Below are 21,974 nucleotides of genomic sequence, written 5' to 3'. Positions count from 1 at the left end.
TTTCATGTTTTTATTTGTTTTTTGTTTGTATGACTTACTTTTCTTGCCTTGGGCATAAATGGAAAGGCAAATTACGAATAAACTCAAACATTAACCGACTTGTTTGCATCAGAGACTTTTAGATGTGCAGAGTTCAGCATTGCATAAGGAAGGCCACACTGTTTACATTCTTTTGTGACTTCTGCAAAACTGTATCCCCTCTTCTACAGTGCTGAGGAAGAGTCCTGAAAAGATTTGCTGTCCTTCATGTTTAATTTTGCCAAGCAAAGTCCAGAATTAAGGATTTGTCCACATAATTGTATAACTACAGCTACTGCACATAGCAAACCTCTAGGCTAGGAGCCTGTGCCAAGGCCTGATGAGCTCTCTCAAATTTTAAGCAATTATTTTCTAACTTTTAACCTGAGGCCTTTTGGGATCCATGTGAACAGAAAATTAAAATTGAACCACAGCTTTTCTTTAGCTACTATTTTCCATATTTTGCTCTTCAACAAGGATATTCCCATTCTAAGGATTCCATTGACACAAGATTGTCACTGAGATTCCTAACTCTTGAATGTGCATCTCAGTGTCACCTCAGTGGACTGAGTTATCCTACACAGTTGTGCAACTTTTTCTACCACAGTTTCTAACCAAGCTCCTAGTAGCTGTAGTTTTGTCAGTCAGAGCTAGCATTTTCCGACAAGCATGCATGGAGATCAAATGTCGCTCCTGCAGAAATCTAGTCTGTTTTGCCAAAGGATAGATCCTCAGCATAGCAGAGACTCTAATATTTTCTTTCTGACCTCCAGAAGTTTAGATGCTTGTATTACCCACAAGGCAGCAATATTTTTCTTCCCTAGTTCTTTAGTTATCATGTAAAAAAACTTTATTTATTCAGCAACAAGAAATGTAAAAGAATAAATTAAACAAGGTGCAATAGGAGTCTCTCTGAAGTCCTGCAACTCTTGTTCAAGGCAAAACACGACCTCCTTATCCCTTACTTTGCACTATTTTTTGGCCTAGCAATTTTCTTCTGCTCCTTTGGACTCCCAGCTCAATCAGAACCAGGGCTGGGATCTAGCACCATAAGCCTCCATTAGTGACTACCTGGGGATTATCTCTCCTTTTATATCCCCCTCCCAACTTACTTAGCCCAGTCCTCACAGCAACAGTCTTTGGCTGGGAGCCACCAGGGCTCCTTCTGGGTCCCTAATTTAATTTAATTTATTTAATTTTATATACCGGCAACCGTTTGCACATCGTGCCGGTTTACAGATAACTTACAACAAGGATATATAGGCAAAGCCTTTACAAGAAACAGTGTGAAACATAAGCTCAAAAAACGGAGCAAATAACTAGATAACTTGTGGAAGGAGGGGGTGGGGTGATCGAGACAGAGAAGGGGGTAGGGGAGGGTGAAACTGGTACATAAGGAAAAAATATGTACAAGGGTCGAGTGATTATTGATATATACATATGTTATATACAAAATTGTTTAAGCGCGAAGAGGCTCAGTGAGGAGGTGTGTACAGTTGCGTTAAGTGACAAAAATTATGTGCTGGAGGTTAGGTGTGGGGTTTGTATTTCCTTAGAGGGTGTGGGTGTAGGTCCTATGGAGGGGGTGTTAGTACGAGAGGGTGGTAGGGTTAGGGTGTTGGTAGGTGATGATGATGATTGGGGGTATGCTTGGAGGAAGAGCCAGGTTTTGAGTTTCTTTTTGAAGGTGGGTGTGGAGGTTTCAGAGCGTAAGTCAAGAGGCATGGAGTTCCAAAGGGAAGGGCCTGCGAGGGAAAGGGCCCTATTGGTGGTGGAGATGAGTCTAGTGGATTTTATGGAGGGAGGAATGAGAGTTCCACGGAGAGAGGAGCGGGTGGGTCTTGTGGAGGTACGAGAGAGGGAAGGGTGGGTTTAGCCAGTTGTAGTGTTCGTTGATTATGCTTTTGTGGATGAGGGTAAGGGTCTTGTATAAAATTCGTGAGTGGATAGGAAGCCAGTGGAGATTAGAGGGTAGGGGTGATGTGGTCTTTCTTTTGGCATTGGTGAGGATGCGTGCAGTAGCGTTTTGAAGGAGTTGTAGAGGTTTGATGTAGGTAGCAGGGAGTCCCAGTAGGAGTGCGTTACAGTAATCAATTTTTGAAAAGATTATGGATTGGAGTACAGTACGGAAATCAGAGAAGTAGAGGAGGGGTTTGAGTTTTTTGAGAGTTTGTAGTAGCAGCTAAGGATAGATTTGATATATGGTTTGAAAGTTAGTTGGTTGTCAAGTATGACACCTAGGTTTCTTGTGTCAGAGAGAAAGTTAGAGGGTTGGAGGGTGGGGGGGGGGAGGGTGTGGGTGCATGTCTGGAGGAGATGAGGAGGAGTTCAGTTTTTTGCGGGTTAAGAGCTAGGTGCATGTCAGTGAGGAGTTGGTTTATGGAGGCGAGAATGGTGTTCCATTTTTGGAGAGCAGTGAGAACAGAATTTGTGAAAGGAATGAGGATTTGCACATCATCTGCGTAGATGAAGTGTGTAATCCCAAAGTTGGAGAGGAGGTTTGTAAGGGGGAGCATGTAAATGTTAAACAAGGTGGAAGAGAGGGAGGATCCTTGGGGGACGCCACAGTCAAGATTAATAGGGGGGGGGACGTGAAATTGTCGGTGAGGACTGTGTAGGTACGGTTTTGGAGGAAGGATTTTATCCAGGAGAGGGCAGTACCTGAGATTCCTATGCTGATGAGAGTGTTGATGAGGATGTTGTGATCTACAGTGTCGAAAGCGGCGGAGATATCTAGCATGGCGATGAGATAGGAGTTGCCAGCGTCCATACCTTTAATGATGGTGTCTGTGAGGGAGAGGAGTAGGGATTCGGTGCTGAGGTGCTTTCGGAAACCATATTGTGTGGGTGGGAGTATGTTGGATTGTTCTAGGTGGTCGGAGAGGCGGGAGTTTACTAGTTTCTCAATGATTTTGGAGAGGAAAGGGAGGTTGGAGATAGGACGGAGATTGGAAAGGTTGGAGGGGTCAAGGGAGGGTTTTTTTAAGATGGGTTTGACCACGGCTTGTTTCAGGGAGATAGGTACTAGGCCGTGTTCCAGGGAGCAGTTAACGATTTTGGAGAGTGAAGTGGCTATGGTTTTGGGGATAGCGAGGAGTAGTTTGGTGGGGATAGTTTCTGAGGGGTGGGAGGAGGGTCTCATCTTTTTTAAAATGTTTTCTATTTCTAGAGATGAGGAAGGTTCAAAACATGAGAGGATAGTGAGTGTCTGTGGGGTGGGGGGGTGATGCAATTAGTGATGGGGGAATTTTTGGTATTCGGGGTAAATTTGGCGGTGATGTTGGATATTTTGTTCTTAAAGAACATGGCAATTTCATTGCATCGGGTTTGTATGGAGGGGATTTGGGATGTAGGCACGTTGGATTTGGTAAGATTTGAGACTAGAGTGAATAGTGCTTTAGGGTTGAATTGGAGGTGATGAATTTTCTTGGCATAGTATTCTTTTTTTGTTGTTTGAATGGCGTTTCTGTAAGCATGCATGAGTTGGTAGTAGGTGGTTTTTGTGGCAGTAGAGGGATGTCTGCGCCAGTGTCTTTCTGCTGCTCTAAGCTGGGTTTTTTGGGTTTTGAGTGTCTGGGTGTACCAGGGTTTTTTGGATGATTTGGTTTGTGTGATTGTTTTGTGAATGATTGGGCATAAATTGTTAGCGATTTTCTGAGTTGTTTCTGTCCAGGAGGATATAGCCCTGTCTGCTGTCTCCAGGTCAATGTGATTTGGGATGTTGGAGCAGGCGGTGGCAAGGGTATCTATAGGGCAAGTTTTACGAAATTGGAAGGATTTAGGCTGAGAAGGAGAGGAGGTGGATGGGGTTTGTAGAGAGAGGGTTGTGTTAATGATCGAGTGATCTGACCAGAATCATGGGCCCTAAATCCAGCCACTTGGCATCTCCGCTGTAGGATGACTAGGATGCAGCCATAGTTGGCCCGGGAATTGGAAGTCCTGAGCCAGGAACCCAAGCCACTGGTGCTGGCTCTGTGCTATAATGTTTTTGGACACAGTGTTATCATTAAAGGTAATCTGATAGTGTTCTAAACATGTCTATCATTATTAGAGCAGGCAAATAATCATTGATTCAAATAATCTGAAGTGCCGCTGGAAAATAAATCATGCAAGAAAAAAAAAATAGGTTGAACAGAAAATTTAACAACAAGGGCAGGGCAGCTGAAATTTCTAAAGGGTAACCAGTCCAGTGAGAGAATGCCATGTTGCTACCTTTCCCCTTCACCGTACTACAAGTTCTGCTGGAAGCACTGCAAACACATTGAGTCTGACTACGAAATGGCCCAACACGGTTTAAAGCTCTCCTCCAAGAGCAAAAGGAGAGCCCACAAAAACACTTGAGATGGCAGTCAGCCCACACAGCCTTATGGGACAATCCCCTGCAGAGACCCAAAATTGTTCAGAGACCTTCTGAGCCATGTTGCACTAAAAATATTGCTTCTTTGCTTCCCCCCCCCCCCCCCACTCTGAATGTTCAAACCAAAACTAGAAACAAATAAAAAATCCCTCAGAAACTGGCAACAAAACAAAAAGCCAGAACTGTTGGATACAAAATGAAAATAGAAAGGATTGGTAGCTATAGCCAATGTTACGCTTTCCTCCCATCTCTATATACTGTTAATGTCATGCTGAAGTAAAGAAAATGCATTGGACTTTACACAAATGGTATCTCAGAGAATATCAGAAGTCGTGAGGAGCACCGTGCAGGGTCCACTGGAAGGTTAAAGGAAAGGGTTGAAAAAACGAAACATCCAATCAATCTTCTAAAATTAATCGGTGGTGTCACAAAAACGTTCCAGTGTCTCTCATCCCGCATTTAACCATGAAAGGTGATAACACAGGTACTAGGAGGAAACCAACAGAATTCTGTGGCCCTTGCCAAGGTAATCAATCTATAGTACAGAATATGTAACCTTGCATGCCTAACTAAATCCAACAAACAGAGGGAGTGCTTTTTCACACAGTAATGAGATCTTTAAATAGCGAGAGCATTTTTCTTTATCAAAAGTTTATCTTACCTAAACCATGCCTGAAAAGGAGTAGAGAGCGTTACCTGTTCGCCTCCTATTTCCATCACCTCTTCCTGCACCACCATCAGCTTTACGCGGGATCCGAGCGTCAGCGGCCACTCGTGCACCAGGATACGGACAGCAACCTCATGCAGGCTGCCCGTGGCACTTCCACCCTCCACTATCAAATAGAAAGGAGCACCATCAGGCCTCATGCCACAGTGCAGACATGAAAAGAGCTAGACTAGGTGAATGAAGTTTAGTATCAAATTCCAAAAAAGTTTCTATGGAAACTAAAATCATTAATAACTCAACATATTAATCCAGGAGTAGTCAAGGAACAATGTGAAGTACCAAAATCCCTGCTCGGAGCTAGGAGTCCTGGTTTCTTAGACAGTATGCTCCCCATAGGCAGAGAATGGTTGAAAATCTTATAGAAACCAGGCCTATGTTCAGGGTTGGCACAACTCGTAAGGGAATATAGACAGCAAGGGGCATAAAATATATCAACACTACTGCCCCTGCCCTGCTCCTTATTGTAAAGCTGGGTAGTCCTAAATCAAACCATGTAAGCACCTGACTGCTGGGAAGCCCCTATCTGCTCACAACTCTTGTGGTGCCACTGTCCTAGCAACTCCCTTTAGAAAGGGAGAAGGTAGGATCCCCCACACTGCAAGGACAGTGAGCACACAGTGGCTCACTGCTCTAGAGTCACACAAATACAAGTCCCAATTGCCCAAGCATGTCAGGACATAAAGAGGAGCATTGCAACCTGAAGACACCTAGGGGGAAGCCAGAAATCTTGTATGGCCCTGCCCTAGGCTTTCAGTACATTGGTCCTAACCTTTACAAAGAGGAGATAGTTACCTGTACTGTATTGTATTTTTGCCTTCGAGTGTGCACGAGGCTGTGCTTCTCTCATGAAGCATACTTTTAAATCCCATAGCACTACTCTTTGCTTAACATAAAGATGTTATTACAAGTGTGCTTACCTCTGAAAATCTGATTGCAACTAATAGTTACTATTAGACTTAATCAGAACCAAGGACTAGGGAGCAAACATGATTTCCTGCCATGCTGGCCAGTGCGGCTAGTTCACCAAGCTTTCTGTCTCTATTGTTTTTCAGTTCCAGTCCCCGATTTTGAATAATTACGCTTGCACCCTGCTGGGCTGGAGCTCAGCACTGTTGGACAGGGCAGCATCCCAGCCCTGAAAATAACCTGCAACCCTTGTCCCCTTCCCTGCCCGGGCATGCAGAGTTTGTACATGCCGCAAGCAGCGAGGTCCCTGGAAGAATATTTCATTCACACAGGATCTCATTTCCAATTGCTTATTTTGAGGTCATAAAATCTGCAAGCAGAAAAAGGTAGATCCATTCTTCTGTAAAGTCAAATACATATAACATATTTAAATTTATGTTTAAAAAAACAAAAAAACCCAAACAATTCCTGGATATTAGTTAGGTAAAACATCCAGCAATAAGATAGCATAACAGATTTTCTTGGAAGCAGGAAAAAAAACCGAGCAGCACTGGTAGACTCTTGTCCCCTGGCTCTCCTAGAATTAAGTTAGAGAGATGGTGAAGCGATCATTTCAAGACCAATCATTTTAAAATACACACACGTGTATTTTAGTATTATCATCACTTTCTTTTATTCTGTCATGCTATACATACAGCCTTCTCCTCACTGACAAGCTTCCACCTTCTAAATGGTCAGCAAGGGTAATTGTAAATGCAGTTTGTGCAGCACCTGTCATTATCTTAGAGTTGATTAGACTGTAGCCTTTGTTTGCATTTAGAGGGGCAATACATATCTAGTTTAAAATCCACCACAACATACAACGCAACCCCGTCCGACACTCACGTACGACAGTCGGACACGTGACCCGTGTGACGCCACTCTTCACAGGGAAGTCATTGACAAGGACCTGTCCGCTGACAAACGAGATGTTGAATATCACCTACAACAGAATGCACACTTGAGATGGGGGCAAAAAACAGCAATAAAATTCAGGAAAGAATTGGAGAAACAGGGAAGATCCTCAGCGGCAGAGGAGGATGGGCTTGGAGCTCCTCATCTGCCAGCATATTGTGTAAGCACCACATGTGCACACACAGAGACAGGGGCTGAAGCCATTGGTGCATGTGAGTTTCAAGATGATTCTCCAATATGGACATTTAAGTAGACAGCGAATGCACATAAGGCACAAAAGCAAGATGAACACCTGCAAAAAGTGGTCACAGGCATGACATCACCGTAATGTTAAGACCATGAAAACACACCATGCGATAATTTGGATTGTAAACACCAGGATATTTTATAATAATGGTTAAACACTAAAAAGTAGGTTGATGGCTGCAAACCACTAAAGTAAATAAAACATATTTCCAAATCCAAATGACTTAACAAAATAGAGTAGAGAACTGTTTACAAGACAATTATGAACATATAAGCTCCATACTAAATGCAGAAAAAAAAAGAAAAAGTACAGTTATCTGCAATATGCAAATTTTCTACCTGTTCAGGTACATTGCCAGTCAATTTCAGTGTTGTAACATTAATTCTGATGCTCTCCTGAAAAGCAATAAAAATAGCTATTGACACATACTTGTACAGAGAGAGAAACATCTGTTTACATCTACTAAAGCAAAAAAGTACAATCAGCAGCAGATCCGGACCACCAGATTTACACTCCACGGGCGTACAGGTTGAGCATATAAAGAGGTCCCAGACCCCCGGCTCACCCCTTAGGATTCCAAAAAGAAAAAAAAAAAGGCTCCAAAAACAAAAAATACTCAAACCACAGAACTGCAGGTTTAGCACCAACTACCATCTGCTGGAGGCAGAGAAATACTGAGGAACTGTAGGTGGCACTAGGGTTTATCAAGCAGTGTCAGTGAAACTGTCTCCATCTGCTGGCAGGGATGCATTTATTTATTTATTTAAGGTTTTTCTATATCAACATTTGTTGTTGGACATCATATCGGTTTACAGGCAACATGGAGTCAGCAACAGAGCTTTACAGTGTAACCAACATAACTTTTACAGAGTAACTATAATAACAGTTTAATAGAAACAGCTAGGCAGATTATATTTGTTTAGAGCAGCAGTAACACGTTAATAATGTGACTAATAGGGGTTGCTACATAATAAAATGTATATAAATATCTAAATTGAATAGTATAATGAATGTAATTATATAATTGGGTGTATGGACTGGATCGTTTTTTGTAGAGTAAACTGGGGTAAGGTGAAGTTTAGTATTCTCCGTGATGAGAGCTACTGTGTGGTGAGGTGTTAGGATAAGTGCGGGGGGGCGTAGGTTATTGAGAGGGCAGGGAGTAGGGGTGGTATAGGATGCATTGTAATAGGATGCAGTGTAGTGTCCTTGAGATTGAGTATACTTGTGTGAAGAGCCAAGTTTTTAGTTTTTGTTTAAATTTAAGTAGGCAGTGTTCTGGCGTATGTCAGCGGGCATAGAATTCCAGAGTATGGGGCCGGCAATGGATAGGGCGCGATCCCTGGTGGTATTGTAATGGGTGAGTGAATGTTTAACGTTGCTAGGTAGCGTGATTGGGTGGGTCTGTTTGTGCTGCAGAAGGAGAAGGTGCTATGGGGCCAGTTTATATCTGGGTTGTGTAAGGATTTGTGTATTATTGTGAGGGTTTGTACTGTATGCGCTGTTGGATAGGTAACCAGTGTAGTTCTTTGAGGATTGGGGTTATGTGTTCGTTCCTGCGAGTGTTGGTGAGGATGCGTGCAACTGCGTTCTGCAGCAATTGGAGGGGGGAGATGGTGTTTTTTGGAAGGCCAAGGAGTAGCGAGTTGCAGTAGTCTATTTTTGTGAATATTGTGGACTGAAGTATTGTTTGGAAATCATTGAAATGTAAGAGTGGTTTCAGTTTTTTTAGGGTTTGCAGCTTGAAGTAGCATTCCTTGAGGAGGTTTTTAATGAATTTTTTGTGGTTGAGTTGATCGTCTATGATGACTCCTAGATTTCTTGCGTGTTGAGATGTAATAACTGCATTTAGAGGAGGTTGAGATGTAAGAATTGAGTTAGGGGGAGTGTTGTGTTGATTAGAGATGAGATGGTTGGGTGGAGGAGTTATTATTAAGGTTTCTGTTTTTGAGGTGTTGAGTGCAAGGTTGAGACTAGAGAGGAAGTTACTGATGGCTGCAAGTGAGGCTTCTCATGTTTTGATGGCTTTTGGGTAGTGAGTCTGTGAATGGGATGACGATTTGTACGTCGTCTGCGTATATGTAGTGTTTGAGGCCACGATCTGAGAGAAGGTTGCAGAGGGGCAGGTGGTAAATGTTGATCAGGGTTTAGGAAAGAGAGGAGCCTTAGGGAACTCCTTGTAGTAGGTTGAATGCCTTGGATTCTTGGTTACCTATTCTGACTTTGTATTATCTGTTTTTTAGGTAAGAGATGAACCAGCGGAGCGGGGTTCCTGTGATACCGATTTCAGATAGCCGATCAAGTAGTACGTTGTGATTTATGGTGTCAAAGGCTGCTGATATGTCAAGAAGTGCGAGTATGAATGAGTGGCCTTTATCTAATCCCTTGAGTAGGTGGTCGGATAATGATAAGAAGAGGGTTTCAGTGTTGAAGAATTTATGGAAACCATATTGTGAATTGGATAGGATATTGTTGTTTTCTAGGTATTCTGTAAGCTGGATGTTAACTATTTTTTCCATAACTTTTGATATGAAAGGTAGGTTGGAGATTGGGCGGTAGTTTGTAGGTTCATTTGGATTTAGGGTTGGTTTCTTAAGAATGGGTTTGATCACTGCTTGCTTTAAGGCCGAGGGGACTTGACCCTGGGTGAGAGATCTATTTATAATTTGGGCTAATGGATGGGATATAGTGCTGGGGATAGTGAGGAGTTTAGTGGGTATAGTATTGTATGGGTGTGAGGATGGCCTCATTTTTCTTAGACATGATTCAATTTCAGAGGGGGTGGTGTTCTCACAGTTCATGGTTGCTTGTGGTGCTAAAGTGTGGTTCTTGGGTGTGGTTGGTGATGATGAAGATGGGATTGTGTGAAATTGTGTCATGATTTTTGCTATTTTATCATGGAAGAATTGGGCTAAGTCATGGCATTTGTTTGCAGCTTCTTCCTCAGGGATAGGTGGGGGGGGGGGGGGGCGTTTTGGTTAGGTTGGCTACATATTCGAATAATGCTTTGGGGTTCAGTGGAATTCGTGTATGCGTGGAAATCCCGTTTGTTTTTTAGGATGTTTTCACGGTATATGTGCAGGGCTTGTTTGTATTTGGCGAGTTGAGTAGCGGATGGGTCTTTACGCCAGTTCTTTTCTAATTTTCTAAGGTTGCGTTTCAGTGTCTTTAATTCTGGAGTGTACCAGAGTTTCTTAGGGTTAGGTGAGTGGTTAATTTTCTTGGAGTGTAGTGGGCATAGTTTGTCAGCAATATTACTCGTGATTTGGTGCCAGGATGAGAATGCAGATTCAGAGTCAGTTAGATCCAGTTTGCTGATGTCATCTGAAATGGCTGTGATGAGGTCGTCATTTGGGCAGGGTTTTCTCTAGTGCAGGGGTCGGGAACCCATGGCTCGCGAGCCAGATATGGCTCTTTTGAGGGCTGCATCTGGCTCGCAGACAAGTGTCGCCATACTTCGCGGTTCCCCGCTGACCCAGCTGCTCCCCGGTCCTCCGCCGCCCGGGCTTAAAATGCTGTCAGCCCGGGCGGAACGCGGCAGGACAGCTGGAGTCAGCGGCACCGGCGTGCTCTCTTCTCCCCCCCCCCCCCGCGGCCCGGAAGAGGAAGTGGAGAGCATCGGGTGCCTGCGTGGGAAGAAGAGACCACACTAGCGTGGTCTCTTCTTCCGCGCAGGCACCCGATGCTCACCACTTCCTCTTCCGGGCCGCGGGGGGAGGAGAAGAGAGCACGCCGACTGGAGTCATCCGGGTGCCTGCGCGGGAGTCATCGGGTGTCAGCCGGGTGCCAGCGCTGGAGTCATCGGGTGCCTGCGCGGGTCTTCCCGCGCAGGCACCCGATGCTCTCCACTTCCTCTTCCGGGCCGCGGGAAGAAGAGAAGCACGCCGGTGCTCTCTTCTTCCCGCGGCCCGGAAGAGGAAGTGGAGAGCATCGGGTGCCTGCGCGGGAAGACCCGCGCAGGCACGCTAGTGTCCGATGGGAAGAAGACTGCAGCGCGGCTCGGAGGAAAATGAAAATCTTCAACCGCGGCCGATGGGACTCCGCCTTCGCCTCCGCGAGGGCTGAAAATGAAGGAGGTTAGCGTTGGGAGGTGGCTGCTGCTGCCGCGAGTTCCCGGGGGGGGGGGGGGGGAGGAGAGAGAGTGAATGAATGAGCGAGCAAGCATGTGTGTTTGAGATCCTGTGTGTGTGAGTGAGAGCTTGCATGTATGTGAATGATTGAGAGCCTGTATATGTGAAAGAGAGTATGTCTGTGATTGAGATCCTGCCTGTGAGAGAGAGAGCATGAATGTAAGTTTACCATTGGGAACCTGTATGTGTAAGTTTGTAATTGAAAACCTGTTTGTTTGAAAGAGTATGTGTGTATGATTGAGATCCTTTGTGTGTGAGAGAGATCATGTGTATGTATGATTAAGAGCCTGTGTGTATAAGTAAGAGAGAGATCATGTGTGTCTGTGTCTGATTGACAGCTGGTTTAGGTGATGGAGCATGTGAGTATGTGATTGAGAGCCTGTGTTTAAATGAGAGAGAGAGACCATGTGTGTCTGTGTGATTGAGAGCTGATTTAGGTGAGGGAGCATGTGAGTATGTGATTGAGAGCCTGTGTTTAAATGAGAGAGAGAGACCATGTGTGTCTGTGTGATTGAGAGCTGATTTAGGTGAGGGAGCATGTGAGTATGTGATTGAGAGCCTGTGTGTAAATGAGAGAAAGAGAGGACATGTTTGTAAGCATGTGAATGAGAGTCTGTGTGTGAGAGAAAAAGACAGCATGTATTTATGTGATTGAAAGCCTGTGGGTGTGTAAGCGTGAAAAGATAGACAGCATGTGTGTAAATGTGTAATTAAGAGCCTATATAAGTGAGAGAGAAAAAACATTTGTATATGTGAGTGACTGAGAGCATGTGTGTATAGGTGTGTCATTGAGAGCCAGTGTGAGAGAGAGCGCTGTATGTGACTGAGAGAGGAGAAAGTTCCAAGCAAACCACCCCCACCTCCTGCTAATTCAGAACAATCTCAGGACACCTGGATATCAAACGTTCCCAGGTATGCAGAGCAAAAAAATTTTTGTATCCTTATTATTTTCATTACTGGATCTTTGTGTCTGCTATTTTGAAATATTTTGTTGGTATCTGGAAATGTTTTATATGAGTTTTTAATTATTGGATATTCCACTCATCAGCTGTTTCGAAATATGTTCTTTTTGTTAGTACAGTTTTACTGCTGATGATTTTATATTTCTTGATTTGTTTTATAAGGATGTGTGATGTTTCTTTTTTCCTTTGTTACACTGCATACAGAGACTCTGGCTTGTTGCAGTTCCAATTCAGTTTTTGTCTGCATGCTTCTTGTTATGCGTTTTGGTCTCTTTATTCTATGTTAGGTGAGGGACAGCACGTGATTCAGGTGAGGTTTTCTGCTGGCGTGTAGTTTCTGTGTAGGACTCTATAGCAGCCTGACTTGGTCCGTTTTCCTAATAGGAGATGTATTGGTGTCTTAAGGCCTGGTGTAATATTTTCAGAGACTTATTGTACTTTAAAAGTGTGATCTTACATAAAATGCACACATTTACTTGTATTTAGTTTTAAACATATTGTATGGCTCTCATGGAATTACATTTTAAAATATGTGGCGTTTATGGCTCTCTCAGCCAAAAAGGTTCCTGACCCCTGCTCTAGTGGATAGTAGAGTATTTAGCATTGGTGTCAGAATTAAGTGTTTTGGGATGGTAAGGTTTGTTTTGATGAGGAGTGGTTTGACCAGGGAATTGGAGTGCAAGAGGGGATATCAGAGTTTGAGATTGTTTGTGAATATGAGATCTAAAGTGTGCCCTGCTCTGTGTGTGGGACTCTTTATTATTTGGTTGAATCCCAATGCTTGGAGGGATGTCAGGAAGGCCTTGCATGAGGAGGGGAGGGGGATGGTATTAACATGTAAATTGAAATCCCCTAGGATAATAGCTGGTGTGTTCATGGATATATTTTTAGCTATAAATTCAATCAGTGGGGATGAATTTGAGTCTAGGAGACCTGGGGGGGTTATAAACTAAGCATATTTGTAGTTGGGGGGATTTGAAAAGTCCGATTTCAAATTTAGAGATAAGCCTAATGGTTTGTTGTGTTAGTTTCAGTTCCTTTCTTGTGGCGAGGAGGCCTCCTCCTTTCTTTTTGGGTCTCGGGATGGGGAAGATGTCGTAGTCGTGCTTTGGGAGTTGGTTTAGTAAAACGATGTCTGTTTCTTTCAGCCATGTTTCTGTTATGGCGCAAAGACGATAAACCAGACATATCAGCATGTCGTGCATAAACCCAGGAGTCTGGAGTGATCCAGGTACGTACAGGGAAAGCACAGATTTATCGTTTATCAGTATGTCGTGCATAAACCCTCCGGGTTAGATCGGGCCGTGCGCGCGGCTGAAGAATATATTTAAAGGGGCCACAACAGAAAGTTGTCATGGCTCCCTCCCGGGACGCCTCCCTCACCTTTAGTATTTAAGGCAAGGTCTGACTCTCAGACCCTTTGCCTGTGCCCTGCGATCCTGGTTCCGGTCTCCGTTCTGTTCCTGCTTCCGATTGGACTGCTCCCTTGGCTTTTGACCTTTGGACTGGCTGCGGTGATTTCTTGGTTTGACCCTGGACTGGCTTCGGACCTCTCTCCTGATTTGCTCCTGGACTGGCTTCGGACCTCTCTCCTGATTTGCTCCTGGACTGGCTTCGGACCTTTCGCCTGATTCGCTCCTGGATTGGCTTCGGACCTTTCGCCTGATTCGCTCCTGGACTGGCTTCGGACCTTTCTCCTGATTCGCTCCTTGACTGGCTTCGGACCATTCTTCTGTCTTGCTTCTGGACCGGCTTCTGACCCTGGAACCGGCTCTTGGCCACTCTTCGACTCACGCTCCTGGACTGTCTTCGACCTGCTGGAGACGACAGCCATCCGGAATCCACGACCTGCAGGAGGCGCCTGCGTCAGGACCTATCTTCAGTCTTCGGTGAGTCTCCTAAGTCCCAGCGGCCGGGTTCCTACGGGCTCCTCCTGGGGGAACCACGAGCTTCCAGGCCGAAGTCATCAGTCTACTACCGTATCTTCAAACCTTGCCCTCTGACGGTAGGGACCAGAGAGGGTTGATTCCCTCTTTGGTAGCATTAACCTTACCTCGGACTAAGGGTCCACCTCCTGGTTCGTAACACACAGCTAGATACACACGCCGGGCCAACAATCCTGTAGAGCGCAGCCGCAGAAAGCACACAAAATGCTGTAGCGACCTACCATGCAGTGCGCAGCGAAAAGCCTCAGAGCAGAACCTAGCCTAAGGAGGCTCCTCAACCCTCCAGGTTGCCCATGTTTCTCGACCTCTCACAGAGTGGGACGAACGTGGAAGCCACGGGAGGAAAAAGCCCTGCACAACTAAAAGCCTCCTAAATCTCTGCATAATCTTTAAAAAAAAAAAAAAAAAATTTACCGGAGCTCAGCTTTACCTGGCTGAGTGGGCAGCTGCCATCACCGCAGTGCTCAGCTTCCTGCACCCGCTGTCTTTCAGCTGCTCGCGCAGCTAAGTCTACACCAGCTGAAAATCAGCTAATGGACTAAGGCACTCCTCTGAGGGACCACGGAAATCACTCCAGGAATTCTCAACTCTGGGAGGGTCCATTTGGTATCACTGCAGGAGAGCAGGGTAAATTATTTCCTTAACTCTCCTTTTCTTTAAAATGAAGCAATCCCCAGTCGGGAGATGCACATCCACTATCTGCTGGAGAAGGAGAATACTGGCAGGCTGTCACTGCAGGGTTATATATATATTGTGGCATCAGTTTGCTCTATCTCCATTTGCTGGTAGAGGTGCATAACCCACTTGTTCTGGATTCATCTGAATGGATGTTAAGAAATGGGTGTTTGATATGTCTGCAGTTTTTAAATAATTGTTTTTTGGGAAATTTTAACTTTTTTTGAATCCTTATTCTTAATTATATATTCTATTCATCAGTTGTTTTGAAATATTTTTATTAGCATGGTTAACTAATGAGTGATTTTATACTTCCTGATTTTCTTTTATGAGGAATGGGGATATTTCTGTTTTTGTATTATTGTACCACACATGAATCTGGTTTTTAGTGTTTTCCAGTTTAGTTTTTTGTTTGCATCTTTCTATTTATATGTCATGGCCTTTTTAGTATAAATCCGTTTATTCAGAGTCAAGTATTACAAAGCATACCTGCAACAAATAAAAGCATGAACATGTGTGATCTAATACATAATAAACACAATATAAGTTATTGCATAACATAGCTCTACTACAAAAATAACTGTCACATAAACATAAGGAGTTTCTAATTACCCCTCAAGCAAATCTAAAGTAACCTATGACCTTGAGTGCCTGGTTCTTGTGCACTCACGCAACAGCAACTCTAACCCCACCAATACCAAAGATACTTAAAACTTACACGATAATAAACAAGAACACCCCAGCCTACTCCCTTCCCACCCCCCACTCAAGATAAGGAAGCACTTAAAGTGTATGATGGGCACTGCCCAATCACAGCAAAGTTAAAGTACTTAATATCAAGCTTCCAGATTTAGATGACAAGCTCTGAATATATTGTTCCCAAACTTCCAGGAATCTTTCTTCCGACCCACATTGTCACAGTTATGTAAAGACATGGCGTCCATGAGTTCCGCCATTGCCAATAAGGCGGTGATGTCTCATCCTGCCACACTAACAAAATCGATTTTCCCCCCAAGTAGGAAGCCTTTACATGTAAAAAGAATATTACCTCTTTTCACAAAAGGTAGATAGAACCAGGTCAGAAGATAGAGGAATAATGCAACCCAACAGTCTGGTTACATACCCAAATACCTTCCCATGTCATGGCCTTTTTAACCTGATTTGGTGAGGGTCTGTCTGTCTGCGTTCTGCATTTGTGACTAAGGTGAGGTAGTCTGCTAGCTGGGAAAACACCTTGCTGTTGGGTTGAAGATTTGCTGATTTTGGTAGAGGCTGGGATCCATGATTAAAAGGGCTCCTTGGGTGCTAAAAATGATGGTGCTTAAGCCTGCTGGATGCTGAAATGCCTGCAAGTGCTGGGGATTTAACTGTCGTGTCAAGGAGCTTCCAAGAGATTCCCGCCCCCCAGGAAATGTGGACCTCTAACTATAAGATTTGCCCACTCCTGCTCTATCAATCCTCAAACAACTATGCTTTAACAAAAAGCCCCACCGTGATATCCCATGCTAAAAGAACATGCCATACTGGGTCAGACCAAGGGTCCATCAAGCCCAGCATCCTGTTTCCAACAGTGGCCAAACCAGGCCATAAGATCCTGGCAAGTACCCAACCCAAAAAATAAGTCTATTCCATGTTACTGTTGCTAGTACTAGAAGTGGCTATTTCTAATTCAACTTAATTAATAGCAGGTAATGGACTTCTCCTCCAGGAACTTATTCAATCCTTTTTTTAAACACAGCTACACTAACTGCACTAACCACATCCTCTGGCAACAAATTCCAGAGTTTAATTGTGCGTTGAGTGAAAAAGAACTTTGATTAGTTTTAAATATGCCATATGCTATCTTCATGGGGTGCCCCCTAGTCTTTTTATTATCCGAAAGAGTAAATAACAGATTCACATTTACTCGTTCTAGACCTCTCATGATTTTAAACACCTCTATCATATACCCCCTCAGCAGTCTCTTCTCCAAGCTGAACAGTCCTAATCTCTTTAGTATTTCCTCACAGGGGAGCTGTTCCATTCCCTTGATCATTTTGGTTGCCCCTCTCTGTACCTTCTCCATTGCAACTATTCCTTTTTTGAGATGCGGCGACCAGAATTGTACACAGTATTCAAGGTGCAGTCTCACCATAGAGCGATACAGAGGCATTATGACATTTTTTGTTTTATTCACCATTCCCAACATTCTTTTTGCTTTTTTGACTGCCGCAGCACACTAAATTGACGATTTCAATGTGTTATCCACTATGATGCCTAGATCTCTTTCTTGGGTGGTAGCTCCTAATATGGAACCTAACATTGTGTAATTATAGCATGGGTTATTTTTCCCTATATACATCACTTTGCACTTAGCCACATTAAATTTCATCTGCCATTTGGATGCCCAATTTTCCAGTCTTACAAGTTCTTCCTGCAATTTATCACAATCGGCTTGTGATTTAACTACTTTGAACAAATTTGCAGATGATACAAAATTGATTACCTCACTCCTAGTAGAGAGTGCACTGACCCTACTTGTTATCATGAAGTTCCAAAATCATCCCATCGTATTTATTTTATAAAAGCTTTTATTGAAAAATACAAAGCCATCATATCTCTGACCATCATTATCTCCCCCCCTACCTCACCAAAGATGAGGTAACTATTCAAACCTTCAGGGAGCCAATATCATCACTATTTATTTTTAAACAGAACAAAACTGGTGTGGCTGGGTAAACCTGTCAGCCAGCACAGCACCTCTGGCTATTTCCCAATCCAACATGCCAATAGATAGGCACCCCGACAGTCTTTATACCGAGGGGTTTAGCAGAAAATTGTTGAGAGTCACGTTTCCGCTGCTCGGAGACAGACCCTTCCGCTCGCAGATTAGTTCTTCTAGATTGCGTTCTGGAATAAATAATCCAGTTTTGCCCCTGGTTCCATTCACAGGGTGGAAACTACTCCAAGACAAAATGTGGCATGAGCTTCCGTATGTGTTCAGGCTTAATCCAAACGACGAGTTCACGAACTTCAGTCACGTGCATTAGCTAACTCCTGAAATACATCTGGGAGCGCAACTACTTCCCTGGGTGAGTTCAGTTACGGTACCCTCCGAGCGAGATGTGATTGAAAAGCACCTGTCCAGAAAGCCTGCAACAAACGTGCGTTCAATACTAGATCAGAGATAAATGTGAAAAATAAAAACCCGTTCCTAACAAGAGCCGATCATCAAGTACCGTCCTCCATCCCGAACAAACTCCAATCCCCACCATTATTCCAAACCTCTCAAGGATCCTCTTATAGGATCCATCTTTTGCTCAGTTGTCTTCTGATCTGAAGAGGAGAGTTTTAAACTCTAGAAAGCTAATACAATAAATGTATAAATTAGTCCAATTAAAAAGGTTCACCTTTTTGTTTACCTTTATTTATGTGCCTCTTTTATGAGGCAATAATGTAAAAGAAACAGCTGCTCAGCACCGGACATTTGCGGGATTTTGATCACTAGTATCAGTTCCCTAGCCTCTCTGGGCTACCTCCTACCAGCAGGAGAGAGAAATGCCAATGAGTGCAGAGGTAACCAGCAGGAGCCTGCATGCAGTCATGGCGTTGGCTCCTCGAGCAAACCCTGAAACAACACCCATACGGAAGCCTGAAAACATGCAGCCAGCTCGCCCCGCGGTACCTGGGTGCCCAGCGCGGCGTCCGGCAGCGAAGGGCTGGAGAGCACAAGCCAGGGGAGCAGCCAGAGGCAGAGCCAGGGCCAAAGAGGCCCCAGCATGACTTCCATCTTCCCCGGGAGTCCCAACGGGAGGCGGGGGCGCGAGCTCCGCACTAGCACATCCGGGGATAGCGCGCTCCGGCCCACCCGTGCGTGTCTGTGACTGTGCAAGGCGCGCGCGCGCGCGCGCTCGCTCTCTCTCGTTACTCTTCCTACACCTTTCAGTTCAACTGGATATCAATAAGTGAAGTTGATGGACTCGCTTTCTTTCTTATGGCGGCCATTTTTAACTAGGGCAAGGGACGACCACCCTCACACACCCCCAACCCCTTTTGTGAAATCATTTATTGACTTTCAGTAAATAGCCGAGTGAGGGAGCCGAAACAGGGATAGAATTAGGCTGCTCTTGAGAAAGAGAGCGGCTTTTTTGTGTCTGTAGAAATCAATATTTCCTGCGCTCAGCATGCTTCTTTACGTGATTTCATGCTAACTGCCAGAAAACGGTGGCATTGATCGCCAAAGGACATTATTTTGACTGACTCCAAGGGCTCCGCCCATTTAGCTGCTCCCAGCAAGCAGCGCGCGCTGCCCGACGTCCTTCTCCTGCGCCAGCGGATGTGACGGGGCTTGGTGATGTCAGTGGCGGCAGTGCTATGGCGGTGCTCTTGGAGACTACGCTGGGAGATCTCGTCATTGATTTATACACAGAGGAGAGACCAAGAGGTAATTGCAGGGTTTGGACTCATGTGGAGTCTGCTCTTATGAACTAGTCGAAAGGAGAGTCAGCGGAATGTTTTACTACCCCCTGATTCCTGCTGTGCTACTTTACATTCGCAGGAAGGATATTGTGAATAACAAAAACGCACTTGATGCTTTTTCTAGGATAGTTTGTGTTTTAAAATCTTTTTTTTTTCTCACCGGATAACCCCCCCTCCCCCTCCCCCGCAGCTTCTCTCAAAAATTGAATAGGACATTTGGGCACGAACAAAATATAATATATCTTTATCTAGGTTGTCTACAGTCGTATCCATACATGGGTATTGCTCCGTATAACGATAGACACAAATACCATAATATGTATATATACACCAGATGCACATGGCAAGTCACAGAGACACAATGTTGTCAAGACACAATTAGGCCGATCCAATAAATGTGCACGGAAAAAGGGGTGCTCCTGGGCGCGTGATTGAATATTTAAATGGCCACACTAAAAAGGAGGGAAAAGTGTGTGCCCCTAGTGCCTCCTTGGGAGCGGGCGCCCAGGAGAGGTGGGTGGCAGCGGGTTAGGAAAACGGACGCTCAATTTTATGAGCTTCCGTTTTCCTAACCTGTGCACAGCTACGGGTTAGGTAAACGGAGGCTCATTAATTGAGCATTCCCTGTACGTACCAGGATCAGTCCAGACTGCTGGGTTATGCCTCCCGTCCAGCAGATGGAGTCAGAGAGAAACTGAAAAGGCACCACTGATATACCCTGGTGTGCCCCCTGCGATCCTCCAGTATATCTCTGACTCCAGCAGATGAGACAGCATAACCTTGCGGTCCTGATCTCCTGTAAATTGAATTGTGAAGGGATTTCCCTATCAGGTTTGACTTAATATAGAGGAGAAATCCTGTGACTAGATCAATTAGTGATTTGTACCTAATTTGGTAATAATAAGTGGAGCCATAGCAGGCCAGGCAGGGCACTGCCCTACAGCCTTTTCCCGGGGTTTTTTTCAGTCTTACCCAGTGAGAGGAGGGGAGGATTAATCGGTGGGCCGGTCACTCTCCCTATCCGCCTCCTGAGAAGTTTCATTCCTCGGAGAAGAAAGTTTAGTCGGGTGTGCTACACCCCCTGCAGGCTCCACCAGCCACTTGTCTGTGAGGTACTTTAGCTGCCGGTGGCAGCCCTATTAAAAAAAAAAAAAAAAAAAATTAAAAACGAGGTAATTGTGTCCACTGCCTGCGTTCCTCACTGTGGTCTCCGGAAGGGGTGGCTTGTCACCCAGCCCTTACTCGCGCCGTTTTTCGCGCCGTTTTTTGGTGTTTAAAAAAAAAAACAAACCATGCCCCGAGGCACTGTTTGTATGGCATGTGGGGAGCCGGGCCGTCGGCTCTCCCGCGAGGGCCTTTGCTCCCGGTGCCTTCCCGGGGGTGAGGGTTCCTCGCGGGGGTCAGCCGCGGCCGGGAGCTCCCCTTCCCCGCGGCGTGGGGCACGGCCAGCGTCGGCCAAATCTCGGCAGTCCGCGCTGCCGATACCGGGGGGCGGCGGCCATTTTAGAAAATTCGGCGGCCATTTTAAATGACTCGGATCGCGATGCGGTTTCGTCGGAAGAAGGGGATGACTCCCCCCCCCTGTCCCCACCGGATCTTAGCCCCCGCGGGTTACCAGGGCCTGTTAATTTGCCACCTGTGGGAGCAAAAGGAGGTTCTTTGAAGAGGCCTCATCCCTTTTCCTCACAATTTGTACTTTTGCTCCACAAGGCTTATATGGAGGCCGAAGCGGAATGGGAGCAGGGTACTCCTGCCCCAGATAAACGGGGGAGACTTTCTACTGGTCTCTTTGGCTTGGGGGATGCAGCCTCGGCTCCTCCTCAACCTCTGCAGCAGGCTGCTCCAGCTCCTTCGGCTCCCCCTCCAAAACCTCCTCAGCATGTAGCTCCGGCCTCCCTTTCACAGGATCCGTCCACGCCGGATCCTGATATGGATGTAGGGGGTACGGACCCGGTTGAGGGGGATGATCCTCAGATACTCCGCTTATTTCATAAGGAAGAACTGGATCCCTTGATTGCCCATGTTCTTCGGGAACTAAAGATTCCAGTACCCCAGGTTGACTCCAATTCCCAGCCAGGGGATTTTGAATTAGACGGGCTCCGCACGCCTGCGCATGCCTTTCCTTTTCATAATAAACTGTTTCAGCTTGTATCCCGGGAATGGGATAATCCGGAGGCAACTCTTAGGGTCAGCCGCGCTATGGATAAGCTTTACCCTCTCCCTGCGGATTCCTTGGAGCTCCTTAGGGTGGATTCGGCGGTCACTGCCATGGCTAAACATACCACCATTCCCGTAACAGGGGGTACGGCCCTTAAGGATCTTCAGGATCGGAAGCTGGAGACGTTGCTTAAGCGCATCTTTGAGGTTTCGGCTTTGGGAGTACGGGCGGCCGTTTGCAGCTGCATGGTACAAAGGGCTACCCTTCGTTGGGTACAACAGATGTTGACATCTCAAGATCTGCCTCCGGATGAAGCAGAGCAAGCGAACCGTATAGAATCCGCGGTGGCTTACGCCGCGGATGCCTTTTATGACCTCCTCTGCACTTCGGCCCGGTCTATGTCTTCGGCTGTGTCGGCACGGAGGTTACTCTGGCT

General features: G+C 45.4%; 2 protein-coding genes across 2 annotated transcripts in view; one reads left to right on the top strand and one right to left on the bottom strand.

The window, feature by feature from the left end:
- GINM1 (glycoprotein integral membrane 1) overlaps positions 1–18,850 on the bottom strand; it is a 71,615-nt gene extending 52,765 nt beyond the window's left edge. The window contains exons 1-4 of the mRNA XM_029594069.1: positions 18,587–18,850; positions 7,548–7,604; positions 6,894–6,990; positions 5,072–5,208 (exon numbers count right to left, since the gene is read on the bottom strand). Coding sequence (XP_029449929.1) covers positions 5,072–5,208; positions 6,894–6,990; positions 7,548–7,604; positions 18,587–18,691 — 396 coding nt within the window. The 5' untranslated portion in view covers positions 18,692–18,850. The remainder of the gene's footprint in view (positions 1–5,071; positions 5,209–6,893; positions 6,991–7,547; positions 7,605–18,586) is intronic.
- Positions 18,851–18,966: 116 nt separating this feature from the next.
- PPIL4 (peptidylprolyl isomerase like 4) overlaps positions 18,967–21,974 on the top strand; it is a 109,142-nt gene continuing 106,134 nt past the window's right edge. The window contains exon 1 of the mRNA XM_029594067.1: positions 18,967–19,345. Coding sequence (XP_029449927.1) covers positions 19,276–19,345 — 70 coding nt within the window. The 5' untranslated portion in view covers positions 18,967–19,275. The remainder of the gene's footprint in view (positions 19,346–21,974) is intronic.

The sequence above is a fragment of the Rhinatrema bivittatum genome, chromosome 3, assembly GCF_901001135.1.
Source record: "Rhinatrema bivittatum chromosome 3, aRhiBiv1.1, whole genome shotgun sequence".
In the NCBI taxonomy this organism is placed as follows: Eukaryota; Metazoa; Chordata; class Amphibia; order Gymnophiona; family Rhinatrematidae; genus Rhinatrema; species Rhinatrema bivittatum.
Note: the sequence above shows the minus strand (reverse complement) of the source record. Positions and strands in the feature narration are given on the sequence as shown.